The sequence below is a fragment of the Ursus maritimus genome, unplaced genomic scaffold (genome assembly GCF_017311325.1).
Source record: "Ursus maritimus isolate PB19 unplaced genomic scaffold, ASM1731132v1 scaffold_8, whole genome shotgun sequence".
Taxonomy (NCBI): domain Eukaryota; kingdom Metazoa; phylum Chordata; class Mammalia; order Carnivora; family Ursidae; genus Ursus; species Ursus maritimus.
Genome location: NW_024426996.1, coordinates 61,753,188 through 61,777,095, shown reverse-complemented (window position 1 = coordinate 61,777,095; position 23,908 = coordinate 61,753,188). Strand labels below are relative to the sequence as shown.

General features: G+C 35.5%; 1 protein-coding gene across 4 annotated transcripts in view; it reads left to right on the top strand.

Annotated features, from left to right (window-relative positions):
* Window positions 1-23,908, top strand: part of RBPJ (recombination signal binding protein for immunoglobulin kappa J region) — a 106,754-nt gene that overhangs the window by 50,350 nt on the left and 32,496 nt on the right. For 3 of the 4 annotated variants that reach the window (XM_040625351.1, XM_040625352.1, XM_040625353.1), the window contains one exon: window positions 11,937-11,975. Coding sequence is in view for 3 of the 4 variants with exons in the window: in XM_040625352.1 (XP_040481286.1) it covers window positions 11,937-11,975 (39 nt within the window). In the remaining variant the exon portion in view is untranslated. Of the gene's footprint in view, window positions 1-11,936; window positions 11,976-16,985; window positions 17,055-23,908 lie in introns of all 4 variants that reach the window. The other variant, XM_040625350.1, reaches the window with a different exon arrangement.

Here is a 23,908-nt window from a genome sequence, read left to right as displayed (position 1 = left end):
AGAGCCCTTTCCAGACAGATGTTTTATACACTAAATGTTGTGTGTATTTCCAAGAGTAGAACCTGTGAAGAACAGGTGAAAAAATCCTGTTACAGATGGTTGTATACCTCTATGGCCCCCCCCCTTTTTAAAGATTTTATTTATTTATTTAGAGGGAGAGCACACACAAGAGCAGGAGTAGGGGGAGAGGACTCTGCGGTGAGCATGGAGCCCTCCTCAGGGCTCGATCGTACGATCCTGAGATCACAGCCTGAGCCAAAATCAAGAGTCCAATGCTGACTGAGCCACCCAGGTGCCCCACTCTTAGGCTTCTAAATTTCATTTTAGGTAGGGGGGAAATGTCTTACTTTTGCTGGCTGCTGCTTCTTTCCTTCCCTCCCTGCCTTTCTCCCTTGTCTCACTAAGGTTGCGAGGAATATTTAAGAGAGGAGAGAAAAGTTAATACCTCTTCTGATTAATACCAGATTTATTTCTTCTTGCAAAAAAATTTCAATTGACCACCTAGACTTGAAAGAACTGACAACCTTAACATGTCTGACAGAAAAGTTGTAGAGAGGAGAAAAATCTTCACTACTTATAATTTGAGGTGGGGGTGAGAAATAAGAGGGGAAGGATGTGGGAGAAAACTTTATGACTTTATCTCATATACAAGCCAGTTGTCCATGATCACTTATGGATTTTCTATGAAAGATGTTTAGTCCTCAACAGTTTTTGATTGTTGCTTGCATGCTGTCTGGGCTGCCCTTCCTTGAAAGGTGTAGATTCTCAGATAAACTTTCTTTCCTTTTGTATCTTTGCTTTAATATTAGTAGGAACCATTTGTGTGTGTGTGTGTGTGTGTGTGTGTACACACGTGTACTTTTTCTCTTTATATATACATATGCTCCTCATTTCTTTTGTTACTTGTCTGTTTTTAAGTTGCTAGGCAGCTGTCACTTGACCTGGTAGTAACATAGGACCCCTCAAAGCTGAGCTACTATCTCTCTAAGCCATAGTATTTTGTTCTTTATTTTTTGAATGAGATTACATGTTCCTTTTTTTTTTTAATATTTTATTTATTTATTTGACAGAGACAGAGATAGCAAGAGAGAGATCAAGTGAAGAGAGGGAGCGGCAGACTCCCACTGAGCAGGGAGCCTGATGCAGGGCTCGATCCCAGGACACTGGGATCATGACCTGCATGGAAGGCAGACGCTTAACCGACTGAGCCACCTAGGCGCCCCTGTAAGCCATAGCTTAAGGCAAAACTAAATGTATTTTTTCATGTGGTAAAAATTTTACCATTTCAACTATTTTTAAGTGTATGGTTCAGTTGCAGTAAGTACATTCATTTACATTATTGTAGAACCATTGCCACCATCTATCTCCAGAGTGTTTTCATCTTCCCAAACTGAAACTCTGTACTCATTAAATACTAGCTCTCTCTGCTCCCCTACGCCCACCTCCAGCCCCAGCCCCAGCCCCTGGAAACCACCATTCTACTTTTCTGTGAATTTGGCTACTTTAGGCACCTTATATAGATAGAATCCTAGAATATTTGCCCTTTTGTGTCTGGCTTATTTCACTTATCATAATGTTTTCAAGGTCATCCACATGGTAGCATATATCAGAATTTCCTTTTTTAGGGCAGAATAATATTTCATTGTATGTATATACCACATTTGTTCATCTCTTCATTCATTAGTATAGGCATTTGGGTTGTTTCCACCTTCTGGCTGTTGTGATTATCGCTGCTGTGAGCATTGGTGTACAAGTATCTTTTTGAGTCCCTGCTTTCACTTCTTTTAGGTTTAAACCCAGAATTGTAATTAATGGATCAAGTAGTTATTGTATGTTTAACTTTTGGAGGAACCACCATACTGTTATCTATAGTGGCTGCACCATTTTACATTCCCATCAGCAGTGTACAGGTTCTAGTTTCTGTGCATCGTCTCCAGCGCTGTATTTTCTGTTACTATTAATGATCACCATGCTAATGGGTGTGAAATGGTATCTCATTATGGTTTTGATTTTCATTTTCCTGATGATTAGTGATGTTGAACATCTTTTCACATGCTTATTGGCCCTTTGTTATCTTCTTGGACAAAATGTCTGTTCAAGTCCTTTCCCTAATTTTTTTCCTTTTCCTGTTTTTAAATCAGGTTTTCTTGTTGTAGATTTAGAGGAGTTCTTTTTATATTCTGGATATCAGTCCCTTATGAGATGTATGGTTATTTACATGTATTTCTAAAACAATATACATATGTGTTTGTTTCGAAGGATCCATTTCAGTTTTACCATATTTATTAGAGTAAATATCATTGAGTAATCCAGCCTTGAAGGAGTAGTGGTGTTTTATTGAGTGCTCATGTGGTGCCAGGCACTCTCTGAGATGTTGTACACGTATGAACATTTTAAATTCTCGCAGGAATACTATATGGGAGTACTTTTATCTGTGTTTTCAGTTGAGCAAACTGAGACATAGAGTTTAAGTAACTTCCATTAGTTTCATTAAAGCTAGGATTTGAATTTCAGCAACCCAACTCCTGACTCCGTGTACTTAACCACAGCACATGGTTACCTCTTCCATGTATGATACATTTTGTGTTCTCATCAGATGACACTTTCCACTTCTTGAACATTGCCTTTAAAAGGCAGTTCATAAGGTTAGGTAAAGTGTCTGAAGGAGTTCTTAACAAAATTAAACAGTTAAGATTGCAACCTATTTAAAGTTCTTTAAGTTGTGTTGTATTTCCCTTTGTGGAAGTATGTGTTTTCCATAAGGGTGTGATTTTCTTTATTTGAATTGGGCATATTTTTTCTAAAGTAGCCCACCCAGTGAAATTTGTGGAGACAATTTTTTTGAATAAATTTTTAACTTGTATGCCTTTTTCTGTTTTTATTTTAAGCTAGCTGTATTCTAGACTTGGTATGAGTTGATTTCTAGAGAATGCGATTTCATTTCACTATTTACCTAAATGAAACTTAATTAGTAAAGAATAAAACACCTGTTTAATTGTATAATGCATTGTAGAACAAAATGAAATTTTTGCCACTGCCCACCATTATCACAAATAATTGTGTGTAGGGTGTATGTATTGTTTTATATGTGCACTTGGGGAGAGGATGAAAATGTAGATCTTATTTCCTCATTGAAAATGAATTCTACTAACTGGATCTTTTTGTTGTGTGTATATAGCCATGACTGGGAGGTAATCAGTAGTCTATTCCTAATTGTACACAGGGAATTCAAAATTTTTTTGCTAATACAAATGATGCTTTACTTAGTATCTTGGTATGCATATTTGTCTACCTATATATTTCCAGAATCAAAACGGCTAGGAATTCACATCTAGAATTATAATAGACATTGTTAAAAATGTCTTCCAAAAAGGTTGCACAAATTTAAACTCCCAACAGTTCATCAGATTTCCTGTTTCTCCACTTGTACACTAGCACTGAGTATTATCAAACTTTACATCTACAGCAAGCGAACCTTGCATAATTATCGTGAGAACATAAAAGCTGTGCCAGGAAGCTGGCCATAGTCTTCTATGTGACACCTCCTGTGAATGTTTTTTGATAGGTTTGTCACCACCAGGTTCTGCGGCAAGCAGGGTCAGGCCAGCAACTTGATCAGGAGATTAATATTTCTCTGAGCGTGGCCTTTTTATTCTGGTATAATTTTAGTTTACAGAAAAATTATAAAAATACTACAAGGAAGCTTACCCAGATATCTCAAGTGTTAACATTTTACCACGTTTGTTTTTATTCCTCTATATATCTACACACACACACACACACAAAGATATATTTATTTTCTCTAGACCATTTGAAGGTAAGAAGTAGATAACATACCCTGTTTTCCCTAAGTACTGCAGTGATTGTTTATAAAAATAAGGACAGACTCTTACATAACCCCTGTACAATGATCAAAACCAGGAAATTAAAATCGATATAATCCTGTTCTCCACTCTGCTAGTTTTATTCAGATTTTGTCAGTCTAAATAATGTCCTTTTTAGAAAGTAAATGCTGGATAGTATGTTGCACTCAGTTATTACGTGTCTTTAGCCTCTGAATCTGGGCCAGCTAGTTCCTCAGTTTCTTTCTTAAGCTTGATGCTTTTAAAAGTGTAGTTCAATTATTTTGTTGACTAGTCCACACTTCAGGTTTGTTTTGTTTCCTCATGTTGAGACTCAGGTTCTTAAACAGAAGTGATTCTGTGCTCTTCTTAATGCATCGCGTTAGGAAGCAGTTGATGTCAGTTTGCCCCATTCAGTCTCTTGATCCATGAAATTAGTTTGCCCACTGTCCGATTGCCCCCTCTTGTGGAGGCCTTAGATTTTAAGATGCATACTTTCCATATGAGATCTTCATATGCAGTGTTAATGGATGCCAGTGTTGTTGCAACTCAGTCATGCCATCTGGATAGGAAGACTTACGGCTATCTATCAAGTAGATTTAACCTGGGAAGGTCCTTTCTCAGGTATGGATTTTTGGGAAGGCACCCTTAACCTGGCAATAATCTTGGAGATACCTAAGAAGGCAGATGCTGAGTGTAGCTGGAGATGATGGTCTCAGTCATCGTTCTTTCTTTCCTCNCGCTCTTCCTGCTGCTTTTCACAAACTGCTGCCGATTGTTACAAAGTTCAGTTGAAATTTTTCTTTTATTGTAAAGAAAAGGTAGCATAAAGATTTAAGGAAAACGGTGCTTTTCAAGTGTTTTTACCCAGTACACAGAATTAAGAAGGGGAGCGTTTCTCCACCCGATGGGGCTGCAAGCATGATTTGTCTTTGAAGTCTACCCTATAGAATATCTGTTCTAATAGAAACATGTTTAATAAATGTGATAGTCCAGGAGAGTACATCATGCTCAGTTGTCTTTGTTTTAGTTGCCAAGGACCACTGGTTACACCTGGACAAGTTTTGAGCAGTATTGTTATCAGATGTGGTTCTTAAGGTTCAAAGCAAGTTCAAAACTAGAAATTGAAGTACGACAAAGGCGGACATGTCTTACTCAAAGTTGTGTGATTTAAGAGGCTCTTTTCTGCCATGGATGGAGAACGAATAAGCTTTTTACAGTAGAGATAAATTACATATTTATTTTAAAAATACTTTCAATTGGTCAGATAGTAATCTTCAGTCATATTCAATAGGTACAGTATTTAAGTTGTTTTTAAAATGTTGCTTTTATTAATTATGTAGAAGAATATCTTTGAATATATGTCACTGTCCATTTGCCTAATAGCATATACATCCCATAAAGGCATAGATTTGTGTCTCATGTTCACTGTTGTATACCAGATACCAATACCTGGTTCCTATTAGGTGAATCAGTGAATCTGTAGACAAGGACAAAATGTTATATAGAGCCTTTTCTAATTAGCCTCTCCTATTTTTTTGTGGCTAAATTACTAAACAACTTCTAGTACATTTTACTTTGTTTTTCATATTATATGTTGTCATAAAATAAAGTGATAATGTCTATCACCTGTTTGTTTCCTTCTACTGGTGGAATGCCCAGGTGTGGATCCTTGAGGATATAAATCAAGTTTCCTAATTTTTCCTCAATCAAGTACTATTTTATTTCACTATCTTAAATTGTAGGAATCCCAATACTTTCAAACTGTATAAAATAAATATTTTGTTTACAGCAAATTTGGTGTGAAGTTTGGTTTAATTATGAGTTTGAATTGTTCATGCTTTCCTTTGTACTTATTTCCTGCAAATACACCAATGTTTCTTGCCTTAATTTATTTTAATCTCATTATTCTCATTTCTGTTTAAGCAGAAATTTATGAAATACAGAAAAATAGAAATGGCTTTTAGTTCCACAACCCTAGGGCAGAAGAGTTTCCCACGTGACTTGTGCTTGCTTTACTAGCGAGCTCTATGTTTTTAAAACTGATGTTGTAATATTGTTACTAGACAACATCAGGTTCTTGGGGCTTTTTTAGCAACATATTACCAAATTGTTCTATATTCAAAAAAGATTTTTCTTGTATCCTCTCCCCCACTTTTTGATTTTTGACTTGATTTTCTCATGTGAATCATCTGTTAGCTAGAAAAGGTGTTAAGATGGTGAAGTTTTAATAAAATTTTTATCATGTTTGTCCTCAATACGTTTGTGGTCATGCACTTTCTTAACAGACTGGTAAATATAGAAGGAGATGTATCTGTGTTATAGGAGAAAACAGTATTGCTTCTCCACTATGGCCTTAAGAAGGAAGTACTATACCTGTAATGTGTACAGAGGTTTTTTACTTAATGGAAATTCTATTTCATTGGAGGATATCTGGGAACTGCAGTACTATTTATAGGTAGGAAGTACTATGTTTAATGATTGATGGTAGTAGCTTTTTAAAAATCCTTATACTTCAGGTATATGAAAATAGTGTAATTAACATTTTCTCCAGCTCTTCCTATTTTGAATAAAAGATCATTGTTATCTTAGAAAGGCAAAGCTAGTAAAGTTAAAGTGAATTTGCTACTTCAAAATTATACTTATGACATATATACTTTAGATGATATAAATTTTCCTGAACTATAGTATTATATGAGCATTGTCAGGTAAATGGCACATGGATTTTTGTGTTTTGTTCATCAGTACCAGTCTGAGGGGAAAGTATACAGAACAGAACAAGAAGGAAAGGACATGGGTTAGGGTATAATCAACTGTATATAAGCTAGCTTTTGTTTGTTACTTAAAAAAAAAAAAGCCAGAGTCATAACTTTTTTCCTTAAATATATAACAGGATTGATTGTTACATTTAGTCAAAATGACATTTTACATAATGTCATAAAATATGAGAAACCTGATGCACATGACAACCTGTACTATCAAATGATTGACAGCCTATACTATCAAAAAGATAAATTGGGAAATAGCTTCTTTGTTATGATGAAGAATTAACTCAGTATTTTGTAAAATTAAAACCATCCTTTGGGTACTTAAAATTTTAGATTATTTTTTATTGTTAAATACACCATAAACCTTACATGAAAAGCATCTTAAGTAAGAGTGGTCTAAACTTGGTTGGTCCAACTTATTTCTGGTTCATTTGTTAACACAGATCATGTTGGTAGACACCTTGTTTTTCAGATAGATTGCAAATAAAGATACAAAATTTGTGCCTGCCTATCTTACCATTCCCTGTTGTAGGAGGGAGAGACAGGGCTTAATGTTTAAATTATAATCAATCTCTGAGAAATTGATAATGGACTGTAGTCATTTCTGCTGAAAAGTGAGTATTTTGAATGCATGATATAAATATGACATCATGAATTTTGAGTCATTCATGTTTAAAGATGGACTTTCTTTTTGTAGTAGATAATTCTTGAAGTTTTATGTATTAGTTGTATATCAGATTAGTAGTGAAAATGGATCTTGTTAAGTGCAGAATCCATATAGTACCTTGTTATAACTTGACATTTTCAAATATGTAGACCTATAAATTTCATTAAATAATTAGCATTTAGTTTAATCAGCCTTCAGAATTTTGCTTTGTGAACCTACAAAATGCATTTCATGACTTTTCTCAGAAAACCCCTTTTCTTACTCTTCTTCCATTGTAGTAGATATAGTAACCATTAGTTTTAATGAGATAAATAGGAATGTGATTGCATACTCATTAAAGAAAGGACTGTGATGTCACACAACAATTATTGGAAATGCTTTATTATATACTGAGGAAGCAATTTAATCGTATTAACATTTATAAGATTCCTAGCCTTAGGATGGCACCTAGATAGAATGATGCTAAATTGTGAAGTGCTGTTCAAGCTCGGCATGCACACTGTTGAGTTCTCTTGTGCGTGTTTTCTACGGGGGCAGGAGTTGTACGGCACGAGCATGCTCTCTAATTGTTGACTTCATCTATCTAATAGGTATTTCTAAAAAGAAATGGAGATAGATACTTTAATCAACATTTAGTTGTTAATCTAATTTTGAAAGCATTTCAGAGCACCAAGAAACAAAATTTACATTGCACTTGAGTGCAGTGGATCTCTTGCTAGTCCTGTAACAAACCTATTTTAGATCTCAAAGGGTGCCTGATGATTGGAATATTAGTAATTAGTATAAAGAGTACTGTGTCATGATCGTCACTGCAAAGTTTTCTTTCATTTGTTAACTATGTTTCTGTAAAATTTTCACCGTTTTAACCCCTTGGGTAGATTTTGGCCACGTCTCACTTTGCTTCTTTTTATAAAGTATAGCTGTGCTCTTACAATACATATGTACACACACACACACACACACACACAAAGAAGTATTTAAAAGGATGTCTTAAACTTCTTGGTTTTTGTAAACTGTGTCTAACCTAGTGAGGCAGTTACATTTTAATCACATGCTATAATGGTACATTTAATCTGTTTCAGAGGTTCAAAAAAGTATTTACTGTGGGAAAAGATTCAGGAGTAGATTTTTGCCTTTAATTCCATAACTGAATTTCACAGATTTGCTAGTAGTTCAGTGTTTTAAAACCTGTAGTCTTCAGTGGCTTGCTGATGTTCCTACCAAAACATTGTGTTTTGTTTCTTGGTTTTTAAAATTGAATATCCTGTAGGGTAACATCAAAGAATTAGTAAATAATCCTTGAAACAAAAACTTGGATTATTTACTCATAGTTTTATGCTATTTCAATTAAGTCACTTTTCAGTATTTCAGAGTTAACAAAAATATTCGCAGTCACAGATTCCCACTGTTTATAAATTATGAGTTCATAAACAATGTCATATAGCACAAAATTTAATTTAAATTACACAAAATGAACTACATCGGATTCTAAGACTTTTATCATCAAAGTTAACAATTTTGTGGGACATCAGATACAGTGAAGAAATCTTAAGTCAAATTAGGCTTCACAACCTGTAACTGTGACTATGAACAAATCATTTAACCTTTTTATAACTGTAATCTGCTTAAAAAAGAAAACAAAATTCTGTTGGCCCTTTTTCAAGGGTTGTGTTCAGAAGACCTCATTTCCTATTTCAGAGGAAATAGGTCATCACACAGGGATTAGTTTCTTCTTCCTCTATACTTAATTTATCCTTGTTAGCATCCCACTTAATTCCTTTATTTCGTTACTTTGGCTTACTGATTCATAACCAAAATACAGTAATAATTACTAACATTTGTTGAGCCACTGTTCTCTGTGTTTTCTATAAATTAACACATTTAATCCCTTCAACACCTCTTTGAGGTAAACAGTCACTGTGCCCATTTTACACATGAGGAAACTGAGGTCTAGAGAGTCAGGTAACTTCAGAGTCCCACAGCAAAAACAAAAACAAACAAACAAAAAAAACACCTAAAAAAAACGAAATCATGGATTTGAACTCAGCCGATCTTACTCTAGAGCATTTTTCTTAACCTTCTTGCTGTATTCGAACTCTGGCCTGAATTGTGCTTTCTTGTCCTTTCTCAAGCTTTTCTCTTTGCCCTCTTACAGCTAGTTGAAATGCTCTTTTGTCTGTCCACTTAGCATATTTCTTTCTGAAGGACCATATAGTATAAGCTAGTTAAGTAGTCAGCATTCAGGATATTTAAAAAAAAAAATTATTTGCATATGGTTGACACAAGGTTACACTAGTTTCAGGTGTACAGCATAGTGATTCAACTTCTCTCTGTGTTATGCTGCACTCACAGTGTAGCTACACTCTGATAGCATACAACGCTATTGCAATATCATTGATGATATTTCCTATGCTGTGCCTTTTATTCTCATGACTTATTCATTCCATAAGTGGAAGCCTGTATCTCCCTCCTCCCTTCACCCATTTTGCCTATTCCCCCCATGCCCCTTCCTTCTGCAAGCATTAGTTTATTCTCTATATTTATAGGTCTGATTCTTTTTGTTTGTTTTGTTTTTAGATTTCACATATGAGTGACATCATAAGGTTGTTGTGTTTCTCAGTCTGATTTATTTCAGTTAGCATAATACCCTGTAGGTTCATCCATGTTTTCTCAAATGGCAAGATCTCCCTTTTTGATGTCTGTGTATATTCCCCTGTGTGTGTGTGTGTGTGTGTGTGTGTGCGCGCGCGCGTGCACGTGCGCACGCACACACACCATATTTTCTTTATCTGTTTGTCTGTCAGCACTTAGGTTGCTTAATATCGTAGCTATTGTAAGTAATGCTGCAGTAGACGTAAGGGAGCTTTTATCATTTTGAATTAGTGTTTTCATTTTCTTTGTGTAGGTACCCAGTAGTGGAATTATTGGGTCATGAGGAATTTCTCTTTTTAATTTTTGAGGAACCTCTGTACTGTTTCCACAGTGGCTGTACCAATTTACATTCCTACCAGCAGTGCGTAAGGGTTCCATTTTCTCTACATCCTTACCAACCTTGTTATTTTTTGTGTTTTTGATTTTAGCCATTCTGACAGCTGTAAGGTGATACCACATTGTGGTTTTGATTTGTTATTTCCCTGATGATTAGTGATGTTAAGCATCTTTTTATGTGTCTGTTGGCCATTTGTGTGTCTTCTTTGGAAAAATGTCTATTCAGGTCCTCTCCCCATTTTTAATCAGATTATTTTGGTGTCGAATTGTAGAAGTTCTTTATATATTCTGGGTATTAAGGTTTTTGTTTTTTCTTTTTTTTAAGATTTTATTTATTTATTTGAGAGAGAGAGCACACACGAACACAAGTGGGGCGAGGGGCAGAAGGAGAAGTAGACTCCCTGCTGAGCAGGAGGCCCGTTTTGGGGCTTGATACCAGGACTCCAGGATCATGACCTGAGCTGAAGGCAGACGCTTAACTGACTGAGCCACCCAGGTGGCCTTGGATATTAAGTCTTTATTGGATATATCATTTGTAAATATCTTCTCCCATTCATTATGTTGCCTTTTTTGTTTTGTTGATGGTTTCCTTTGCTGTGCACAACATTTTATTTTGATGTGGTCACAATAGTTTATGTTTGCTTTTGCTTCTCTTGTCTTGGGAAACCTACCTAAAAAAATGTTGTTTTTGCCGATGTCAGAGATGTTACTGCCCGTGTTCTCTTCTAGAATTTTTATGTTTTCAGGTCTCCCATTTAGGTCTTTAATCCATTTTGAGTTTATTTTTGTCTATAGTATTAAAAAGTAGTCCAGTTTCATTCTTTTGCATGTAGTATTCTAGTGTTCCCAACACTATTTATTGAAGAGACTCTTTTCTCCATTGTATATTCTTGCTTCCTTTGTCATAGGTTGACTGACCATATAAGCATGGGTTTATTTCTGGGTTTTCTGTTCTCTTCCATCTATGATTATGTTTTTGTGCTAGTGCCCTGCTGTTTTGATTACTGCAGCTTTGTGGTATATCTTGAAATCTGGAATTGTGATACTTCCAGCTTTGTTCTTCTTTTTCAACATCACTTTGGCTATTCTGGGTCTTCAGTGGTTCCCCACAAACTTTGGTAATATTTGTCAACATCTAGGTTTAAATTTCAACTCTGCTTGCCACTTAATTTACTTTGGGGACAAGTTGCTTTCTAGCTTTTTAAAATGAGCCCATCCTTACTTCACAGAATTGTTTTGTAATGATTAAAGAGGGTAAGGTATAAAGAATGTACTACAGCAAAGTGCCTGGCAGATGACAAACTAAGCTCTACCACCTCTTGGGCTTTGAGGATTTTTCTGAGAGTTGCAGGTCATGTGAGACTGGGGGTCTTTGGTCAGTTGTTGTCATTCTTGGGTTTTGTTTGTTTTTTGCAAGGTGTCTCTAGGAGGTACCCGTCAGTCACCCTCATCTAATCATTGTGCTACATGCTCAGAGTGGGTATGTAAGGCCTGTTTAGGATGCGTTTTTGGTTTAGGAATCATTTTTAAGTATGTATTTTGTTATTTCTGGGCATGGATGGTTATTAGAGGATTTTCCTTTCATAAGGGAGATTTCATGGTGCCTAGAAAGCTTACTACAGAATGTGTCATACAGCCTATATATTTATTTTTTTTTCTTATTTTTTCCAGAAAATTTGGTGAGCGGCCTCCACCTAAACGACTCACTAGGTAAGCATTATATTAGTCTTTCACCCAAACCTTTCATGAAAATATCAGATCCTGTCATCCTAAAAACTATATTAGGTGCTCCTGAAAAGCAGTTATTCAAATACTGGTACCTGGATCATAAGCTTATTCCCATCCTTCCCTACATCCTCCCTCCCCTCACCAACCAAAAAGAGGATAATAGGATATAGTTCAAAGGAGAAAGTGAAACCTTTCAAGAATTAATCTTGAGTATTACATAGTTAATATAACAAGGGCAACAATGTAAGGATAGCTTCCTATATCTGGCCAACCTAGCTGCATTTAGCCAGTCACAATTTATTGATTATGGTTGGCACCTGAAGGATATTTAATAAATGCTTTAGAAAAGAATTTTAAAGAAAATATGAGATTTTACTCACTTTTAAGGAGACTATAAATATTATATTGTGTTCTAATTATAATTTTAATTACAAATGTTAAATTTAAAAGTATTTGTCTTGAAAATGATTTTTAAATTTTTCAGCAATCAGCAGTTGTAAAATAAAAAGTAAGACACCCAGTTGTACAGTTACATCCTAGAGTTAATGTTAATCCTGCATTCTTAGTATCTTTCAAGAAAATTACATATATAAACATATACTTGTCTTTTTTTATCTTTCCTTTTATTAAGTCTGGCATCATACTCTACCATCATTCTGGACCTTTTAACTCCACTTACTGTACATCTTCAACCTTGTTCTCTTTCATGTTTGTATAGTTTTTCATTGCCTTCACACTACTTATTTCATATTTCACATTAATGACCATTTGGGTTATTTCCACATTATTGCTATTATTAAAAAGCTGTTGCACACAAAGAATGATGGGGACATGCCAAAAGGACACAGAAAGGGAACCAGTTTGAAGAGGTTCCCTTTAGCCAAATCATGGGCACTTTAATCCTCAAAATAAATAATGATCGTAATAGATAACCCATAGAATAAAATACAGTTTTAAAATCTGCACTGAGTTTAAGAAATGATCCTAGAGTGGAGGAGAGGAATTCTTTTTCTTATAGCAGAATTCCACCTAATAAATGTAGAAGGAATGATGGAACTAGGAAATCACACTTTGGCAGCCACTACAGTGATAATTATTTCAGGCAAAAATCATCAGTGAATGTTTAAACTATTGGTTTAAAGTCTGATGAGAAACAAATATTTACTTAGTCGCTAAGCATATTCTCACAAAGTATGTATTAATTATAAAGTGAACAATAGTAACATGGCAGTGAAGAAACTTGGCAGACACTGCCTTAATGAAGTGATCAAAATTAACATCACTAGTAATGGACAAATAAACATCATGTGCATCCTGAGGAGGATGACACAATGTCACTTTTGTGATGTTCAGCCAAAAATGCATAAGCTAAATCTAAGCATAAGAAAACACTAGACAGGCACAAATTAGGGACATTCTATAAAATACACGGGCATTTACTCTTCAAACTTATCAAGATCATGAAAAACAAAAATTGAGGAATAGCAGATTAATGGAAACCAAAAGACATGACAGCTAAATTCAACTAAATCCCGGGTGAGGAAAAAAATTTTTCTTTTGTTTTAAAGCTGGAGTTAGCAAATGTTTTCTATAATGGGCCAGATAATAAACATATTAGACTTTTTGGTCCACACTGAGGCTATTGTGACTTCTCATCTCAGTTTTTATAACCCCAAATCAGCCATAGGTACCAATACATAAGTGAATGGTATGTCTGTATTCCAGCTCAACTTAATTTAGAAAAACTGGTGGCTATCCTGATTTGGTCCTAGGGCATTAATTTCTCAACACATGCCTCCCTCCCCCCAAAATAAAGGACATAGAGGACATTTGTGGGACAGTTGGCAGCATTTGAATAAAATCTGTATGTACAAGTATTTGTATCAGTGATAATTGCATTATGCTTGTTTAAGAGCATGCCTTTGTTTTTAGGAAATGAACACTGTAGTATTCTGGGTTCAAGGGCTTTATGTCTACAGTGAACTCTTAATAGTTTAAAAACAATGTGTAAAAATGGTAACATATATTTAGGGAGTCTGGAGGAAAGGGGACTAGCAATTCTTTTTACTACTTTTGCCACTTTCCTATAAGTCTGAAATTACTTAGATTTAAAAGAATTTCTAAAGACATTAAATACAATTACATGTTTGTATATATCTTTAAGAAATTCTAAGCAGAATTAATTTAATTCAATGTACAGACATTTTGAAATTTACAATTTAATAGATATTTTATTACCAGTAGTAATAGATTGGAATGACTCCTAACCATAAAATATGTTTTAATGAATAAATCATTTGCTTTTAATGGATACCTCTGTAAAAATAGCAGTCAATGTGACGATAATAAATATCATAAGGAAATTGTCCTTTCCTTTCCTTAAATATATACAGTAATATAATTAGGTACTGTCTACTTTATCATGAGTTTCCATTTACCCATTAAGCTGTTTTCCCTGTTTGGATAATTTTAAGTAAGTGAGCTTTTTAAGTCTTCCGCTTTTGGCCAAGATGGAGTAACGGGGACTGATTTAATCTCCAAACTGAAACAGCTAAAAACCTGGACGAAAATATATAAAACAACGGTTTTCACGATACCAGATGGCAGTCAAGAAAGCACAGTGATCCTTGAGAGACAGGAAACAAGTGAAGTGAGCTCCACAGTTGCCCCAGCTTAGTACCTAGAGAGTTTGTAGGACATGATGTAGGGAGGACCTTGAGCTGAAGAGATGGAGCTAGGTATCTAGGGGTTCAAAGTGGCTAGAATTCCCAGGGCAGAGTGCTGGAGAGGAGAGAGATCCAGAGATCTGCAGAAGGTCCCCTCTCGTCTTCAGCTGATACAGATCAGCACACGTGTGAGGAAGCTACCCAAGGCTGGGGGATAAAAACCAAGTTGAAGAATTATAGGAAAAAAGTCCTGAAGCTCATACTATGAACTGTGCCTGTTCCCAGTAGCTAAAGTGGAAAAATATTATACTTCATGATGCATCCACTAGAGTACTACGACCCAGAGGGTTTTCCTTCAGTAGTGGTGCAAAATTTGGCCAACACTAAATGTTGCTCTGGTTTTACCTAACAAAAACTTAAAAGCAAGATTGAAAGGATCAGATTCTTTCCAAGTAACTTAAATGTGTACCAGAACAAAGCTCAAGAATATTTGCAGGAATAGAAAAATATCAAATACTCAAAAGTAAGATTCACTGAGTTTTAACATCTAATCAAAACACACCAGTCATACAAAGAAGCAGGAAAATATCCATTTGAGGAGACAACTCAATTAAAACCAACCCAGGAATGACATACATGATGGAATCAGACAAAGACATTACAGCAATTATTATATTTGTCTTCTATGTGTTCTGTATGCTAACATCAGGAATTTGCCTATTTTTTTGTTAAAGGGTCAGATGGTAGATTTTTTTAGTTTTTGTGGCCCATGTAGCCTCTGCTGTAACTACTTAGCTCTTGTAAAAAAAAAAAAAAAAAAAGCAGCCATAGACTGCATGTAAAACAATGAACATGTCTGTATACTGGAGTACGATTTTCTGTGACAAAGAGGGGTGCATCAGATTTGGATCTGAGCTGAGGAAAGATTGAACAAGTTAAATAGACGACATGGAACATTAAGAAGGCATCTAAATCAAATTTCTAGAGATGAAAATTATTTAAGATGAAATATACTTGATGGGATTAATTACAGGTACATGTTGCTGAAAGAAAGACTAATGAACTTGAAGACATAGTAATAGAAACCAGCCAAAATGAACATGGAGAAAAAGTCTGGGGGTAAAATAACATCAGAAGTGAGCCATGGTTTATGCTCAGGTGGCTAATGTGCAAGCAGTTGGAGTCATCGAAGGGGAATGTGTGACTAAACGAAGAAATGAAGAAATAACAGCTGAAACTTTCCTTAATTTGGTGAAAACTGTTAAAACCATAGTTCTGAGAACTCAATAAACCCAAGTGCAAAAACTATACATAGAGCATATTGTAATCAAGTTGCTTAAAGTTAGTGATAAAGAAGATGTTAAAAGCAACAGAGAAAAAAGATATATGTAAAGGAGTATCTCCCTTACTGGGGAGAAGAGAGTGAAGCAAGAGCTTTAAAGTACTTAAAGGGGAAAAAAATGCAGCAGCCTAGAATTTTATCCCAGGCAAGACAAAATGAAGACCTTTTTAGACAATAAAAACTGGAAAGGAGATAACAAATATTATAAATAAAATTCTGCCAATAAATTCAAGAACTTTTAAAGGAATGCACAAATTTCTTGAAACTAGCAAACTCTAAAGCTTACTCTGGAAGAACAGATAACCTAAATAGCCCTATTATCTAAAGAGATCAAATTTGTAATTATAAACCTTCCTGCAAAGAAAAGTACAGGCTCAGATGATTTCACTTTTGAATTCTACCAGACATTTGAGAAATAAATCATACCAGTTCTTTATATACTCTTCCAGAAAATTGGAGAGAAGAATATTCTTTCCAGTTATTCTGGGAGGACAGCGTTGCCCTGTTAAAAGCAGGGCAGAGACATTTTAAGGAAATAAAACTATAAACCAATATCCCTTACAAACACAGATGTAAAAAGTCTTAAATTTTCATAATGAAAACAACAATATGGCTTTATCTCACAAATGGAAATCAGTGTAATTCAGTATATTGACAGAACAAAAAGGAAAATCATATGGTCATCTCAAGGGGTTTAGAAAAGCTTTTGACATTCATTCTTGATTGAAATTCTCATCAAACTAGGTATAGAAGTATTTCCTCATTCTGAAAAGGTATATCTACGAAAAAACTACATTGAACGTGATACTTAATTGTGAAAGACTGAATGTTTTCCCTCAAGATGAGGAACAGTGCAAGGTTCTCTGTTTTTACCACTTCCACTTAACATTGTACTTGAGGTTCCAGTTAGTACAGTTAAGTTCAGGAAAGAAAAGAAAGCCGTCTGGATTGGAAAGAAAGAAGTAAAACTGTCTTTATTTGCAGACATCATGATCATCTATATGGAAAATCCTATGGAATTTATAAAAAAAAAAAGGCTGCTAAAACTAATAGGTGAGTTTTATCAAGGTAGTAGGAAACATCAACATATAAAAATGAATTGTATTTTTATATGAACAATGGGAAATTGAAATTTAATAAATGCTATATTTAATAGCGTTAAAAATATGTAATTTTTAGGGGAAAATCTGACACAAGACGTACAAAAACTATTATACACTTGAAAACCTTAAGATGTTGTTGACAAAACTTGAAGTCCTAAGTAAATGTTCTTGGGACAGAAGACTCAATATTGCTAAAATGTTACTTCTTCCCAAATTCATCTATGGATTCAACATAATACCAGCCAAATCCCAGTGGACTTTTTGTAGCAGTTGACAGGCTGTTTCTATTCTAAAATTTATAGAGAAATGCAAACAGCCTAGTCTAGCAAAACAACGTGAAAAACAGCAGTAAGAACTTAGACTACTTGTTTTCAAAACTTAGTAGAAAGCTACGTACAGTAATCAAGGGTGGTATTGGCATAAAGATAGCCAAGATAGATCACTGTACCAGAATAGTAGCCAGAAACTGTTCTTGAGATACATGTTCTTCAATCAAGGTACAAAGGCAATTTAGTTAAACGGTTTTTAACAAAGGATTCTGGAACAATTGGATATCCATGTGTCCCTACCATTTACGTACACATAAACACAAAATAACTAGGATCTGTGTCTAGAACCATATATATAAAAATTAGCTAAAAATATACCTAAATGTAAAACTTCAAATTATACAGCTTTTAGAAGAAAAGATAGGAGAATATCATCGTGACCCTGGGGTAGGCAAAGATTTCTTAGATATAATGCCAAAAGCACTATCTCTGAAAGAAAGAAATGGATAAATTTTACTTCATCCAAATTAGGAATAAAGCATTTGTATCCAGATTATGAAAAGAACTCCAGAAAGTCAGTAATAAGGAAATAACCTGTTTTTTAAGTGGGAAAATGTTTTCAACAGATACTCCAGACAATGTGTATATGTGGCAAATAACTATTAAAGAAATGCAAAGGAAGACCACAATGAGAGCGCACCTGGGTGGCTCAGTGGGTTAAGCATCTGCTTTCAGCTCGGGTCTTGATCCTGGGATCAAGCCCCAAATCAGGCTCTCTGCTCAGCAGGAGCCTGCTTCCCTTTCTCTGCTGCTCCCCCTGCTTGTACTCTTTCTCTCTCTGTCAAATAAATAAAATCTTAAAAAAAAAAAAAAAAAGACCACAATGAGATATATGTTAGAACTAACACTCTTATACCCTGGTAGTGGGTATGTAAAGTAGTATAACAACTCTGGAAAATAATCTGGCACTTTCTTAAAAAGTTAAGTATACTCCTACCCTGTGGCCCAGCCATTCCATTTTGACACATTTAGTCAAGAAAAATTAAAACATAATGTGAATACAAAGACTTGAACACAGATGTTTGTGGTAGCGTTAGTTAGTTATAATAGCCAAACAAGCATGATCCAGATATCCACCAGCAGGTGAGTGGATCAACAAATTGTGGAATATTCTACGATGGATTTCTATCAGCAATAAAAGGAATGAACTGTTGATATATGCAACAACATAGACAAATCTTATGATAATTATGTTCAGTTTTCAAAAGAAGTCAGAAAAAATGGATATTTACTATATGATTCCATTTGTATAAAATTCTAGGAAATGGAAACTAATCTATATTGGCAGAGCAGACCAGTGCTTTCCTGGGGACAGCGAGATATAAGAGGGATTACAAAGAGTCAGAAGAGAAACTTACTTGGGAATGATGACTGTCTTCATCTGGATTGTGGTGATGGTATATCCATATGCCACAACTTACCCAACCATACACTTGAAAATGAATACATTTTATTATGTTTCAATTTTTTTTTTTTAAAGATTTTATTTATTTATTTGACAGAGATAGAGACAGCCAGTGAGAGAAGGAACACAAGCAGGGGGAGTGGGAGAGGAAGAAGCAGGCTCATAGTGGAGGAGCCTGATGTGGGGCTCGATCCCATGATGCCGGGATCACGCCCTGAGCCGAAGGCAGACGCTTAACCGCTGTGCCACCCAGGCGCCCTTATTATGTTTCAATTTAATCTCAATAAAGTTGTAAAACATTTTACTGGCTTTTGTCCTTTAAAAATACCTTAAAAGGAATTAGTATATCTTCTAGGGGGAGAATTCAGTTAAGCTTTTATTTCTTTTTAAATCTTTTTTAAAGAAAACGAACTTACAGATTTTTATTCTTTATTATCTTTTAAAAAATTATTTATTTTATTTTTATTTTTTAGAAAAGGAGAGAGAGAGAGACAGAGGCAGAGGGCACAACAAGGAGAGGGAGAATCTTAATCAGGCTCCATGCCTATTGTGGAGCCCAACACAGGGCTAAGTCTCACAACCCTCAGATCATGACCTGCACTGAAATCAGACAGACGCTTAATCGACTGAGCCACCCAGGCACCCCTTATTCTTTATTATCGAAGCTAATATAAAGCAAATTTAGTAAAACAGTTTGTATGAAACAGAAAATTGGCATGTAAAATCAACGACTAATTCTGTGATAAAAATTTAATTTTAAGCCCAGAGTTAAAAATTAAAAAGTTTTCCTTTTTGATAGTATAGCAAATACAGGTTTCCTCTGGTTCCTTTTAATCATATTTTCCTATTTTTCCTTTAAAGAGTTTTCTCTGTTAGGAAAATTTTAATGTCTTTTATTCTGTTAAAAATGTTTTTAGGGGTACCTGCATGGCTCAGTTGGTTAAGCATCTGCCTTCTGCTCAAGACATGATCCCAGGATCATGGGATTGAGCCTGGAGCCAGGCTCCCTGTTCAGTGGGGAGCCTGCTTCTCCCTCTCCCTCTACCCCTCCCCCGCCTCATGCTTTCTCTCTCCTGCTCTGTCAAAAAAATAAATTTTTAAAGATTTTTTAAAGGAATTTTATATCTCTTTTTATTGTGATTCAGGGGAGGTAGGGAATTAATTCAGAGAGGGTCCCTTAAAAAATAAATCTTTTAAACCTACCCTATTCTGTCCTTACCCTCATCTTCCAAATTAAGTAGTATTGAAAAATTGTCTTTTTATTTAGAGGACAGTGTTTTGGATAGTGCTTAGAACACAGTTCTGTCCACATAAAATGTAAATTTTTGATAAAGGATAATTAACACTATGTACTAGTCAGCATTATCGAGGATTCATTTTTCCTTCTTTTAAATATTACATTCTTTCAGAAACACATATATAGAAGCAACTGAGTGCTATTTCAAGGGCATCCTACTCTCTTGAAGTAGTACCCTTCATGAGGCTCAGGGGTATAACTGACTGGATTCAGACACAAAACAGAATAACCAGACCTTATATTAACGTACAGAAATAGTTGTTCTTTTATTGTGGAGGCTTCTCATTTTGTCATTTGGAACCTGGGGTCATCAGTGAAAATATTAGTTGCAATGCAACTAGGTGTCAGTCTTCAGGAATGCTGAATAGATCACAGCAAGTGTACCTGTCCCTTATGTGAGAGTATGTCTGAGCTCTGCAGTTATGACTTGCAGCAGCACTGTAACCTGTGCTTTAAGAAAACGTAGATGTTATTCAACTTAAAACACCATTGTACTAAGAGACTTTGTCATGTTGTCAATAATCAGAAAGTTAGAACTGGAATTTTGAATATGCTTGAGTTACAGGCAACCTTCAAGAAGGCATGCACTCTTAACTTTCTTCCCCTCTGCGATACTGTAGACTTGGTATCCACTAACTCATGTGTTTGCTTGAATTCATTTACTATTGGGATTTCCTTCATAAGGTTCTNCCCCCCCCCCGAAGCCCTGTCCCCTTTGGTCTCACTATATACCTCTGTTCTCACTGTACTTGTATATACCTCCATTACTCTTCTGGTCAGGCTATGGAAAAAGTCAGTTACCAGGATCTTCCCTTGGCTGGCTTTCAGGTCGCCCGAGGGTAAGGAATAACATCCTAAGAGGATAGTTAAGATTTAACCTCCATATCTGTTGTTTCCTTCAACACAGGTTATATATATATTTTTTGTAATATTTTTGTATTAATTTTGGGATTCTGTTATCTTTGAATGAGCGCCTATTTTTTTCTTTTTGAGTCTCTTTTCTTGTGCATAGCATGCAGTTTTGAGAAGCATTTTACCAGTGCCTAATGAGAAGCTCTTCAAACAGTGTATTTTTCTTGTGTGCCCTGGATTATAGCTCAAGTCGCTATTTGCTATGCCTTTTATGATCCATCCCCTTCAATTTTTTTTTTTTTAAAGATTGTATTTATTTATGTGACAGAGAGACAGCCAGCGAGAGAGGGAACACAGCAGGGGGAGTGAGAGAGGAAGAAGCAGGCTCCCAGCGGAGGAGCCTGATGTGGGACTCGATCCTCGTACGCCGGGATCACGCCCTGAGCCGAAGGCAGACGCTTTAACGTCTGCGCTACCCAGGCGCCCCCATCCCCTTCAATTTGTGACAAGAGAATCATCCATTCTTTTTTATTGACTTAGGTCAGATTAATGTCTGCTTTAGTTCTTTTCTAGAAATCAGAGGTTACTTTACATCTTACATTACAGAGTACAATATTCATGTTTTATCCTAATTATGGATTTTCCTTTTACTTTATCATAAGACAACCATGAGTAGCAGACACCATATAAGCTAAGTCGAAATGAAACAAATTTAGATTTATAGTAAAATAAAACCATAAGGTTAAATATACATTGAGAGTGATGTGTGACCTTTGCTCTATATAGTTTTTAGGTAATTAGTTTATAAGTGGTAAATAATTCATATAAAAGTGGTTGCAACTAATATCCAACTTTACTTAGGCCAGTCGTATGTTTATAGGGCATCTTGGGGGAAGAAGAAAATGAACTGGAATAGGAAGGGTCCATGTGGTCCCTGGGATTCAAGGAGCCAAGTTTGGATCAACCAGGCCTAGATATCTAAGAACCAAGAACCTTTGAATGTCAGTACTCCTTACTGTTCCATGTTACCGAAATCCTGAAGTCTGATTTTTCTCTATATGGGAAAAGCCTTAAAGTAGTAGTATTTCCAAAATAAACTTAAATAAATAGAAGCTGTATAAATAATAGAACACCGAAGTAATGTTCTATTAGTGATGATGACCCAATCCTTACAGTGTAATGGCTTTGTCTATTTGAAGGGGGAATAAAACCACCAGGAGTTTATGAAAGGATTTGTCTCATAGCTGTGAGACAGGACTTAAAGCAGTTTTCCTCTATATCAACTTTCATAGAATTTCATGGAATTATATATGGATCATTCATTTTATTTTTATTACAAGAGGGAATGGAATGAGATTTGCCAGCATTCTCCTAGGAACATGACCTGTACTGTTGTTTGGCCTTGGTCACCAATAGATAAAGAAACCGAGTGTAGCATCCTTAATGTTTCCTTAGTATTATGAGAATAGACTTTGTTAGCCCTATCCCTAGATTATCATTTTGAAAACTGGCACTTGAGAGAAAAACAAGAGATCTTGGTCTGGTCTGATAGTTGGGCCAATACTGTATTACAGATACACCCTCTTGGAGATTGTTTAAGACTGAGTAGTCCTGCAGTGAAAGAATTGGTTTTACTTTATGTGGTCTAGTTGCTCTGGAACTGCTTTGAGTGGAGCACTTTCCATTGCAAATCGTTAACTGTTGTGGAGCTCACTTTGAGAAATATTGTCTGTGGTGATGTAAAGGACTTACCTGGAGAATCTGACGGAAATAAGCTCCATGAGTTTGGTGTGTGTGGGGGTGTGTGGCATGAGTCTGGACACCTTTTGGCAATATTCCAGAGGTGAGGAGTCCAGCTGAGGCTTCTGAGCTATCACATGTCCCCAAGTCCAATTTCAAGGAAGAGTGCTTTTTTTTTGGTAATTGTATTAAATGTCAACCATATGATATACTTAATTGATTAAACAAATTAGAATGTCATTATACATTCTGTTTTGCAACCTTTCTTTTAAAATTATCTTTTTGTTCTTTATTGCCTATGCAGGGGTCAGCAAATGCTTTCTGTAAAGACCCAAGTAGTACATATTTTAGGATTGATGTTATATAGTTTCCTTTTCTTTTTCACAATCCTTTAAAAATGTAAAAGGCATTTTTAGTTCCTGGGAAGTATGAAAATAGGCTGCTGGTGTGGTTTTCTAAAACCTGGCCTATAGTAGTGTTCCCCAGCGTGTGCTCTGCAGCTCTCTAAAACGTTTGTGGCTGTGCTGCAAATGGGTTTCTTTTCTATAAGGCAGTTCATTTGGAATTTCTGTTATTTGGATTTTAGAAGTGACAATCTAATTTGAGAAATATGGGGACTGAGCCTATTTAGGATGACTAGACCTTCCTGCTTTGTGGGTCACTTTTCTCCTCGAGTAGTTGAGGCTGTGGCTGTGATTGCGCCCAACTCGTATGTCCACCCCACCAGCGCGCACGCGCACATGCACACACACACACACATAGTGTAAATCACATATTAGTCCCTTGGCCCAAGCATGGAGGTAAATGAGTGTGGAGTAAGGGGTCTTCAGAGAAGAATAGGAATTAGCACCATAAGGACATTTTTTTAAAATGAATTTTGTTTGCAGTATAAAAAATTTCAAATTTATAAAGGACAACATAGCTAAAAAATGGACAAATACAATGACAGGCAGTTTGAACATACTAACCTAGCATGGCACTTGCCATGATTTCATGTTAGTAAAAAGACTGATAAAAATAAAATTTTCCAATTTTCTAAACATTAAGCTTCTGTGTTTGAGTAAGCAGACTCCTTCAAAAGTGGTTGCTACAGAGTGTTCTTCAAATAATTTTAAATTGGTTTTTATTCAGAAGGAATATTTTATGTTCTAAGGAATCATTAAATGAAATTAATAAAGAAT